The sequence below is a fragment of the Dendropsophus ebraccatus genome, chromosome 1, assembly GCF_027789765.1.
Source record: "Dendropsophus ebraccatus isolate aDenEbr1 chromosome 1, aDenEbr1.pat, whole genome shotgun sequence".
NCBI classification, from domain to species: domain Eukaryota; kingdom Metazoa; phylum Chordata; class Amphibia; order Anura; family Hylidae; genus Dendropsophus; species Dendropsophus ebraccatus.
In genome coordinates this window covers 11,668,714-11,680,920 of record NC_091454.1, presented here as the reverse complement: position 1 = coordinate 11,680,920, position 12,207 = coordinate 11,668,714, and the positions used below count along the sequence as shown (strand labels likewise).

The 12,207-nt window shown below is 43.5% G+C and overlaps 1 protein-coding gene across 1 annotated transcript; it reads left to right on the top strand.

Annotated features, from left to right (window-relative positions):
- Positions 1 to 5,577: 5,577 nt before the first annotated feature.
- On the top strand, positions 5,578 to 7,580 carry LOC138772028 (E3 ubiquitin/ISG15 ligase TRIM25-like). The gene has a single exon (XM_069952109.1). The coding sequence runs from the start codon at positions 5,603 to 5,605 to the stop codon at positions 7,193 to 7,195; it is 1,593 nt and encodes a 530-aa protein (XP_069808210.1). The 5' UTR covers positions 5,578 to 5,602; the 3' UTR covers positions 7,196 to 7,580.
- Positions 7,581 to 12,207: the final 4,627 nt, after the last annotated feature.

Genomic DNA, 12,207 nt, shown 5'->3' with positions numbered 1-12,207 from the left:
ACATACAAAAACACCATTTGGATATGTCCTTTCATATTTCACTACTGACTCCCAGCCAACATCTTGCAGCTGTTTTTTTTTTTTTTTTTGCCAAAAAAAGTCATGTTACAATTATGTCCAAAAATGTATTTTAAACATTTTTGCTAACCGTGGTCAGGCCATAAATAGAAATATACAACACAGACCACCCCTCTTCTTGCCCAGTTGAATAGAAAATTATTTATACGAAATACCCCTTCCTCCCCTACGGTTTTCCTCTATAGTTCCCATTCGTTTTGGATCCACTCTTAGTTTTGGCTCAAAAACAGAAGTGGCAGTCTTCCAAAAAACTTCAGTGTGTGATGGCAGCTTCAGGCTAAGCTCAACTTTTTATCATCCATCATTGCCGATAGCAGTTAAAAGACATCTGATATTTGCTGATGGCGGCCTCCCATCGTCTTTTTGATGGCTGAAAAATCCCATAGTGTAGACTTGGCCTATCTCAGATGCCAATGGCCCAATAATTGGTGAAAATTTCTTGCCTCCAAATATGGTGATCAGACATGATTTGTAATTCTCGGTGGGGGTGTAATTTTGGGACCCACAAACTGCATCAAAATTTTCTGTGTGACCCAACCCCAAAGCTAATTTCACACACTGCAGATTTTTGGAAAACTTGCAATGCAGTTTTTGAGCCAAGGCCTGCAGAGGTATAACGTTTTTATTTTACTTTATTATTATTTATTAGTTTTTATCATTATTTTTAATCCACATGGTTTGTTGAGCGATCACGAGATTCACCAGTTGTGCAGTCAGGTCACAGTAACAATCACCGGATGAGTGTGTGATGTTACTTAAGGTGTGTGTGTTGTTTTTTTTTTTTTTTTTTTTTTGCTTTTGTTTAGTAGTCCGTGATTGTCACATTTTTCTCAACTGGGCATCCTTTTTTCCTTTTTTTTTTTTTTTTTATAGGTTAGTGTTGTGTTTTATAGTTTTCTATGTTGGTCTAATAATTCAGAACACTTGGTAATCCGCCATCAAATTCATAATTTATTTTGGAATAAAGCAAGATTATAGCAATTTTATATAGAGTATATATTTTCATCACCCAATTACATGAACTGTATATAGCTTTTTCTAGTATGTATAATTTTTAGGGAGACTAGATGTGTGTATGTATCGCTGGACCTTTTATAGAGGTTAATAAAATGTATGTATAGAAGTGGTATCTGTGCCTTTTTGTGTTATTTCTGTTTGTAACTGTTCAAATTTTACTCATCACACATATGATTTATACCACATACTCATACTTACCACATTGCTCCTATTCTACTATGTATATTTATTTACCTGGTATTCAGTGGTGTGGTAATGCAATTGGCTTGGTGTCACGTGACTTCTCCGGCTGCCATAGTAACCTCAATAGCCGTCGAACTTTGGCTGGGGTTAGTTAGTCACTTCCTGTCTACCTCAAGGGATCTTCTCTCCACCTTCAGGGGAGAAGGACGTGTGCTTTGCTGCTCCTTAGGGAGAAGGCTGCAATCCTGGTCCAGTGGGGAGCCTCCTGATCCTTAAGATTCTCATATTCAGTTAAGATCTGGGTGCCGTTATTCAGTCACGATCTCTCCATCCTCATCAACAGCAAGTATTCAGTTCAGTCTATTCCGCCCAGTATCACTACTACTCCCATCATCCAGTTTCCTCTCGCTCAAAGTAACGCTATCACCACAGCCTATTGCAGCATCACCCATTCCTCTCAGTTATACTCAAGTTTGCCTCAATCCTGGTTGCATCCAGAGAGACTGTTGCTATTGTCTATCACCGTGTCAATAAACGCACAACTACCGTTGTTTCTGAACCCTGTCATTGGTCTAGTTATTGGTGCCTTGACTAAGGGCAACTAGTATTGCTCGGGCCCCGCATGGTCAGGATCCCGTGGGTTAGCTACCTCCCCTTTTGCCATAACCGTGACCTAACATCTGGCAAGTGGCTACCCGGGTCCTATCCACTACTACCAACTACTACTACCCTCAGCAGGTCGCCCCAGCGCAAGAGCATCATGAGTGTGCATTATTCATTTACACTTCATGGATAGTGCAACACTAATCCTGTTGTTTGCCAGCACATAGATGCCCCACCACTAGGGGGTGCTATGAGAAGATCTCCAGTTCAGTTAGGGTATGTTCACACTATGGAATCGGCAAGGAATTTTCAAGCGCAGTTTGTTGGTCCCACTGATTTCTCACATGCACGCCACCATCCACCCAAAGAATTGATATGCACATGATAAATCCAATTAAGTCAATGGGACAGGCAGGAATCCTTGCTAATTCCATAGTGTGAACATTCCCTAATCTGGTAACTTTGTATTGTGTTTCCCCAAAAATAAGACAGTGCCTTATATTATTTACTAGAAAATGTACCCGGTGCTGCCCGGGTATAAAGTTTCAGTGTGTTAATTAGATTTATTCTAAGGTGCCCAGGAGGCCAATCTATGTACCTGTAGTGTATAGTTGGGGGGCTGTATATCTGTAGTGTATAGTTGAGGGGGTCCCGTATACCTGTAGTGTATAATTGGGGGGGGGGGGGGTTGTATACCTGAAGTGTATAGTTGAGGGAGGTCCTGTCTACCAGTAGTGTATAATTGGGGGGGGGGGGCTGTGTACCTGTACTGTATAGTTTGGGAAGTACTGTATACCTGCAGTGTATAGCTGGTAGAGGTCCTGTATACCTGTACTGTATAGTTGGAGGTCCTGTATACCTGTAATATATAGTTGGTGAAGGTGCTGTATACCTGTAATGTATAGTTGGTGGAGGTCTTTTATACCTGTAGTTTATAGTTTGAGGGTCCTGAATACCTGTAGTGTATAGTTGGTGGAGGTCTTGTATACCTGTAGTATATAGTTGGTGGAGTTCCTGTACACCTGTAGTGTATAGTTTTGGGGTCCTGTATATACCTGTAGTGTATAGTTTGGGATCCTGTATACCTGTAGTATAGAGTTGGTGGGGGTGCTGTATACCTGTAGTGTATAGTTTGGGGTCCTGTATACCTGTAGTATATAGTTGATAGAGGTCCTGTATACCTGTAGTGTACACTTTTGGGGTCCTGTATACCTGTAGTGTATAGTTGGTGGAGGTCCTGTATACCTCTAGTGTATAGTTTTGGGGTCCTGTATACCTGTAGTGTTCTGTAGTATATAGTTCGGGGGTCCTGTATACCTGTACTGTATAGTTTGAGGGTCCTGTATACCTGTAGTATAGAGTTGGTGGAGGTGATGTATACCTGTAGTGTATAGTTTGGGGTCCTGTATACCTGTCGTATATAGTTGAAGTTCCTGTATACCTGTAGTGTATAGTTTTGGGTCCTGTATAACTGTAGTATAGAGTTGGTGGGGGTGCTGTATACCTGTAGTATATAGTTTGTGGAGGTTCTGTATACCTGAAGTGTATAGTTTGGGGTCCTGTATACCTGTAGTATAAAGTCGGTGGAGGTCCTGTATACCTGTAGTGTATAGTTTGGCGTCCTGTATACCTGTCGTGTATAGTTGGTGGCGGTCCCGTGCACCTGTAGTGTCCTGTATACCTGCAAGGTCGTATTTACCATTAGGCACTCGTGGTCTGCCTAGGGCAGCACATTGCATGGGCGCAGCACCAGAGAGCAGAGGGAAGGAAACAACTTAAATTTTTTTTTTTTTTTCTAGTCTTCCACCTCCTGTTCAGACTTGTCAGAAAATCTAGTCTTTTCGAAGGGAGGTATGGTAGTATTGGTCAGGTCTGGTGTGGCAGTGTTATCCAGTCATGGTATGGGGGTATTGGTCAGGTGTGGTATGGCGGTATTGGTCAGGTCTGGTATAGCAGTGTTATCCAGTCACAGTATGGTGGTATTGGTCAGGTGTAGTATGGCAGTGTTATCCAGTCACAGTATGGCAGTATTGGTCAAGACTGGTATGGCGGGGTTATCCAGTCACAGTGTGGCAGTATTGGTCAGGTCTGGTATGGCAGTGTTATCCAGTCACAGTATGGCGGTATTGGTCAGGTCTGGTATGGCGGTGTTATCCAGTCACAGTATGGCAGTATTGGTCAGGTCTGGTATGGCAGTGTTATCCAGTCACAGTATGGTGGTATTGGTCAGGTCTGGTATGGCAGTGTTATCCAGTCACAGTATGGCGGTATTGTTCAGGTCTGGTATGGCAGTGTTATCCAGTCACAGTATGGTGGTATTGGTCAGGTCTGGTATGGTAGTGTTTTCCAGTCACAGTATGGTGGTATTGGTAAGGTCTGAAATGTTGGTGTTAAATGTGACCTCCGGAGCTATTACCTACCAATCTATCATGATGCTAATTGGTTAGTGAGGATGGGGCGTCCTCAGGTTTAGTGCTTAGGGCAGCAGCAGCTGGTAATACTGCCCGTAGGGGGCCCTGTATACATGTACTGTATAGATGGAGTAGGGGGCCCTATATACATGTACTGTATAGATGGAGTAAGGGGTCCTGTATACATGTACTGTATAAAAGGAGTAGGGGGTCTACCAGTTATTACTGTGGATGTTGTGAGGCAGCTGCCCTAGCAACCATTGCTCCCTGTGAAAATGAAAGCAGTAATCCTATTGGTTGCTAAGGCTCCCAACTGCCATTTACTGCTGGGCAAAGCTGCAGCTAATTATGTCACCTGTGTGTGCAGTGTGGAGATTTTCCCATTCATCTCTATGGGGCGCTCTTCTGCATCCCCCTCCTCTCCTGTACATCTGGCGGGGACGGGACCTTCACTATAACCTTCCCGGGCACCCAATGTATCTGCCTGCCAAATTTGGGGTCAAACAGTTCTGGCATTTGGAAGTCTATATGGGACAGACAGACAGACAGACTTTCATTTTTATGATATAGATTACTCAAAAACAGGCTATGGGGGAGATTTATCGAACTGGTGTAAAGTAGAGTGGCCCCTAGGAACCAATAAGATTCCACTTTCCATTCCTCACAGATTCTTTGAAAAATGAAAGGTGGAATCTGATTGGTTGCTAGAGGTAACTAAGACAATTCTAGTTTACACCAGTTTGATAAATCTCCCCCCAATGTCTTATTTTCTGACTATATCTTATTTCTCTCCCCCCAGCCAGGGGAAGAGAAATAAGACATTCCCCCTTGTGGGACGTGCAGTGTTGTGAGTCATGACGTGCAGAGGACGTGGGAGCCATGGACCAAGCTGCCTGCGGCAGTACCAGGAATTGCAGCGGATTTTGCTGTGTAACTCACTGCTATCCCTGTACGTGTGAAACTTCCCATATATATGTTTATCTCCAAACGTAATCTTCACCTGTGCCAAACATCCAAGTGTATTGGGAAGCTGGGAAAGATAACTCAAATGATTGCTTGACCCACGGTTATTGGCACCTTAAGAATCTTACTGTAAGTAACAACCAGGCTCTTTATATAGTATGTGACCACAATGTTGGCCAAAAATATATAGCAGATTGAACATACATATATTTTTATATTTCTTACAGACGTTCATTAAGAGGTTAATAGTGACTGATGTTGTGCTGCTCAGCCCTGCCCTGTGTACACAAGTATAACCCGCCCTCTGGTTTCTGTAGTTTCGTTTCCCTCTTCCTCCTCCGTCAGCCATGGCGTCTGCTGCTCTGAGAGACGAGCTGGACTGTTCCATCTGTCTGATCACTTATACAGATCCTGTAATGCTGAGATGTGGCCACAACTTCTGCCGGCTCTGTATTGGTCGTGTGCTGGATACACAGGACGGGGCTGGAGTTTATTCCTGTCCTGAATGTAGAGAAGAGTATCAGGAGCGGCCTGCACTGATGAGGGACATCGCTCTGCGTAATCTAATGGAGAATATACTGCTGACTCCTCCAACACAGACAGAAAGCGGGATCTGCTGCACTTACTGTGTGGACTCTGCTGTACCTGCTGTGATATCCTGTCTGCACTGTGAGGCTTCTCTGTGTGATAAACACCTGAGAGCTCACAGCAAGTCACCAGAACACGTCTTATCTGAGCCCAGCACTTCCCTGGAGAAGAGGAAATGTTCTGTCCATAAGAAGGTCCTGGAATATTACTGTACTGAGGACTCTGCTTGTCTTTGTGTTTATTGTTCAGCAGGAGAACACCGGGGACACCAGGTGGAGTCACTAGATGAGGGCTCTGAAAAGAAGAAGAAGAAACTGAGAAATGTTCTTCAGAAACTTATGACAATGAGAGAGGAAACTGAAGAAAGAGTTCAGAATGTGGAAGAGTGCAGGAGAAAAGCTCAAGAAAAAGCAGCTGGAGAAGCCGAGAGAGTCACTACCCTGTTTACAGACATCAGGAGACGGCTGGACGACCTGGAGAATAAGGTCCTGAGCGAGATCTCCAGGCAGGAAAAGGAAGAGTCACTGTCACTGTCTGCTCTGATCCAGCAGCTGGAAATAAAGAAGGACGAGCTGTCCAGGAAGATGAGACACATTGAGGAGCTGTGTAACATGGCGGATCCACTGACTGTCTTACAGGAACCAGACTCAGGTGACTTGTGTGATCCTGAGGAGGGGGGAGGTGATGAGGACACAGGGGGACATGATAGACAGCCCCATGGTGTAGATGATCTGGATGTGGCTGTGATCTCAGACACATTCTGCACATTATGTAACATAATATCAGGTATAATGAGCGGTATCTTTGAGGATCCTGCAGATATATTACTGGATGTAAACACTGCTAATAATAATCTTCTTATATCAGATGACCTAAAAACTGCAACCTACAAAAGAGAGGAGCAAAATCGTCCAGAAACAGCAGAGAGATTCCAGATTTATCAGGTGATGAGCAGCAGGAGATTCTCCTCAGGGCGACATTACTGGGATGTGGAGATCAGTAGATCTGGGAGTTTGAGGGTGGGTATGTGTTATCCCAGTATAGGCAGGAGGGGATATCGGTCATACATTGGAGACAACAAGAAGTCCTGGTGTTTAAAGATGTATAATAATAGGTATTCAGTGAGGCATAACTGTGTTGAGACCCAGATACCTGACAATATCTCCAGTAATAGATTCAGGATCTGTCTGGATTATGAGGCCGGGCAGCTGTCCTTTTATGAGCTGTGTGACCCCATCAGACACTTACACACCTTCACCACCACCTTCACCGAGCCCCTTCATGTTGCACTATCTCTATGGGCAGGTTCTTTAAAGATAAGAGGGAAAGGCAACAACTGGAAAAAACCATAGGAGAAAATCCACGCAGTGTCTAGCTGCCACGCTTATGTTGGTGGTGGCTACATATTTGTCCTTATTACGCACAAAGAATTATAATATTTCAAATGTTTACAACCACCTGAACATGACTGTGGATGTATAGAAGTCAGAACACAAGTACAATATTATAGAACCATCGCATCCCATACCGTCCTTCCGGTTCTGACATAACATGAAACATATCCGTGGCTATTATCTAGTCCTGTTTTTATTTGTCTCTTCATGATTATTTTTATGATGATAATGGATCACAGAAAGTGTGCCTTATTTTTTTCTGCTTGTATCATCATTGGGGACACCAGATCTGTGTAACTGCTGGGTAATTTGGGGGTTAATAAAACTCTGTGTATATCATTAATGGGCATGTGCATTATTATTGTCATTTTTTGTTTTCAAGCTATATCGTAGTAAATACTTGTGATCAAAGTATTTTAGGAGTGAAACCTTTATTGGCCCACAAAAAGTTGTTAGAGCTTTCAGGATTCAAAAAAAATCTTCGTCAGACAAGTTCACAAATTAATAACTTACAGAAACAGCACAACATTTTAGGGATGTTATAGGAAAAGTGAGACATCTGTGAATGGGGGGGGGGGGGTATATACATCACATAGATAAGATAGGGCAATAGAAAGGACTTGTTGTAAATTAAAGCTTATTTAGAAGTCCAAGATTCTTGGTCAGTTCAGTCTAATCTGTGGAGTGCGTCCATGTAGTGGGTCATAAATCCAGGTGCCAGGTTTAGTCCATGTAGTGGGTCATAAATCCAGGTGCCAGGTTTAGTCCATGTAGTGGGTCATAAATCCAGGTGCCAGGTTTAATCCATGTGTTAATGACTGGAATGTTTTTATCAATTTGGTTTTCATAAGATTTTATTACATTTTTCCAATGTTTTTAAAAGATACAGACAATATGCCCAACATAGGCAATAACATTAAGGCCCAACATAGGCTAGCCATAACAAAGGTAGAAAAGTGGAAATATTCTTCCTACAGACCCCGATGCATATGTAATAAGATACCCAATCACTGTTATCCAACAGTACTTCATACCAGGGTGTCCCAATATACATTACCAGTTCCCACCCGTCATTCAAGCAGAACAAAATGAAAAAAAAAAATAAAATAAAAAACCTTATCTCATAACATCACACATAACAGACATAGACAGGACAATCACAAAAGACAAAGGGAACCCACTTACATCCCGCGCTCCTCCCAACAGGCATTCCACCTAAACTCTCCCGGAACTTGGGTCAAGATATGTTATCCAGGGTTGACACACCTTCAAGAACCATTCCTCTCTATCGTTCAAAATCGAGGAGAGGCGATCATTAACAATGATCTAATTAGGTTTGGACTTGGGCTCAGTTGGGCTCAGCCAACAGTATAAGGTGTTTGGAGGTCTCACAATTCTCCACTGAGATGGTGTTGGTAAAGAGAAGGGTCATTGCATCGTGATGGCTTTTCAACACCTGACCCTTTTGTTCTGGAGTCATAAGCTGAGGCTAGAACTGTCTGGCTATACTTACTCATCCCCATAAGGAACACATGCATTTTAAGCAGTGCCAAACATTCAGATGTATTGGGAAGCTGGAAGAAATTAATGTTGAATGATTATTTGGCCCATGGTTATTTAAAATATATAGACCCCTCAAGAATCTTTACGGTAAGTAACAACCAGGTTCTTAATATTTAATTGCAATGTAGCCCATAAATATGCAGCGGATTGAATATATATATATATATATATATATATATAAAATTCTTACAGATGTCCATTAAGAGGTTAATAGTTACTGATCTTGTGTTGTTTAGCCCTGCCCTGTTTACACAAGTATAACCCGCCCTCTGGATTCCCCAAATCGGAGACTTGAACTGGTATTGTTTCCTGTCTCTGTCAGCCATGGCGTCTGCTGCTCTGAGAGACGAGCTGGACTGTTCCATCTGTCTGATCACTTATACAGATCCTGTAATGCTGAGATGTGGCCACAACTTCTGCCGGGTCTGTATTGGTCGTGTGCTGGATACACAGGACGGGGCTGGAGTTTATTCCTGTCCTGAATGCAGAGAAGAGTATCAGCAGAGTGTCCATAAGAAGATCCTGGAATATTACTGCACTGAGGATTCTGCTTGTATTTGTGTGTCCTGCTATCTGATTGGAGAACACAATGGACATAGATATCCCAGTATAGACAGGAGGGGGGATCACTCATACCTTGGATATAATAACAAGTCCTGGTGTATGAGGAGGAGTAATAATGAGTATTCAGTAATACATAACAGGAAAGGGATCTGGTTACCTGATAATATCTCCAGTAATAGATTCAGGATCTGCCTGGATTATGAGGCCGGGCAGCTGTCCTTTTATGAGCTGTGTGACCCCATCAGACACTTACACACCTTCACCGAGCCCCTTCATGCTGTACTAGGTGTTTGGGAAGGTTCTTTAAATATATTAAGGGTAGGCAGCAACTGGGAGAAACCATCATAACCTTACAAACTGGTAAGGAAAATCGGGATTGCAATTGGTGGATTTTTAATGTCAAAAACATAATTATAACAGGGCTACGGGGGATGATTCCTATGACTAGATCACATGGGTGTATGATCTGCTGTGTATATACCTGTCTGGGTGCTACTGGATATGATGTACTCCTGGAATGCCGATATTTCTGTATAAGTCTATGGCCATTTTTTCCAGTGACATTAAACATTATGATTATAATTGACCCTTTTAGGATAGTTATAAAATTTGTGTACTTGACCCATTTTTACAGTGGGATTGTTGGCTAAAAAAGTAATAACATGGCTTCTTAGTTATTGGGTAAGGGGTTAAAGGCTTTTCCAGAAGAGGGGTCCGTGCCTTAAAGGTAATTTTAAAAATTTAACGTCTAGGAGTGTTGGTGGGAAACATAATACATAACCACTACTTACCTCTCCCCGTGCCCGCAAAGCGCCCTGTCAAAGGCTCCAGGACCCCCGCCAGTAGGGATTTTAGTTCTGATGTTGTCACAACTCGGGGGGGGGAAATACCTGACCTGGTTCCTGGATTCTTCATAAGCCAATTAATGACTAAGAAAGGCATCCATCAACCGGATTGTGATGTTGAAGTGCTGGAGAATCCAACAGGTACGCGCATGTGTACAGGCATTAAGGTGGGCACCAAACCACATTAGCACACTCATTGTAGGCCTCATTCCTTATTTCTTTGTTTATCTATTGGGGCATACTCTTAGATAGAGGAGCAGGAAAAAAATGTGTGGATCCAGCACTTCCAAAAAGTGATGTTAAAATATATAAACTTTATTACAGATTCAAAAAAGTATATAAAAGGACCTGTAAGGGTTACACATTGCTCATATGGCGCGTTTTGCGCATGTACGCCTAATCATGAGTAAGCCAGAATGCGCGAAACGCATCATCTAAGCTGAGTGTAATCCTTACGGGTTTCTTTTATATTCTTTTTTGGATGCTCTTAGATACTTGCCCAGGTTTACTACAGTACCGGGCAATAAAACTCACCAGACTGGATTAGAGCTTTAACACATGTGTGCAGTATAAGATTTATCTTTATGGTCTATTCAAGAAGACCCAGGGAATGTGTAAAGTGGAGAGACACCATCATACTTTGGGAACATTGTGATGGACTGTCACGTTAAGTGGGGTACAATGAGCCCAAACTATAACCCAGTGCTCTGTCCTAACCTACTCTGCCTGCTGTCATAAATGGCAAACCCCAACTGGGTGACAGTCCCTACTCTGCATGCTGTCATAAATGGCAGACCCCAACTGGGTGACAGTCCCTACTCTGCTAAGTGCTGGGGCTCTTAGAATGGTCAGGCAGTCATGTCAGGCCAAAAAACAGTACACGAGAAAACCAGGAACATGCCAGGTGTCAATTCCGAGAGAACTGTGCAATACAAAATGAGATACTAGAAGGAATACCGTAAGCCGCGCTGGAGTCAGAAGCACAGTCAGAAATGGAGTACCAAATTGCAAGACAAAAAGCCAAGGTCAGAGAACAAGCTGGAGGTAAGGGGTCACAGAAATACACTTACAGCACAACATAGGAAGCTAGTGTAGAAGGGCAGAACCCAAGACTATCACAGGTGTCTCTTAGGAGTTAGATGCCTATTTAAATCTCCCACCCAATTTGCTGCAAAATCGCCCAGTGATTGGCCCGGCATCTTTGCTGGACACTCATCCTCCTTATTCCGAGAGGCTGCCAACTCAGGACCACCCATCTGGCTGCTGATTCGCTGAGGTGTGGCAGTGTAATCAGAGTGGATGGGCTTCTCATCATTTCCCTTGTTCCTTACATCGCGAGGGAGCCGCAGACATCACAGGTACGCAAACAGGTAAGTCTCTCATCATGACAGTTGACCACTGGACCCTTACTTGGCCAAGGTTTTCCTGGATGGGAATTGTGACAATTAACCAACCAACTCCCCAAGAGAGACCACCCCTCTCGGAGAGCCCAAAATGTGCCAGACACCAAAACTTTCCACATCATTTAAGGCTGAGGGGAACTGTATGGGACCCCTCATTTTCTAAATATTTTACACTAACTCCAAGGACCTCCACCCACCTGGCCGCCACGACATTAACAAGCAACTCCAACGCACCTTCCTTTATAATCTGCTTCCTCTCTTTCAAGCGGACTCCGTACACATCTAGAAACTGACCTAGTACTATCAAACTAAAACCTCAGCCCCAGGGGCAGACATATCACTTGTGCAGCATGTTCAGTTGCACAGGGGCCCAGGCCAATAGAGGGGCCCCCCAGGCGACATCAGCACCCAGGAAGTGTGGGCCTTGCTACTTAGTGGGCCCACTAAGTCACTGGATGCTGTGCCCGGCTGGGGCTGGCTCTTCTTTTCTCTCTCCTCCTACTCGCTGCTGCTGCTGACAGCCCCTCCCGCTCCTGTACTCCACTGTCCGGCATACCTTGTGTGAGGAGGAGAGGAGAGAGCATGTGATGACAGG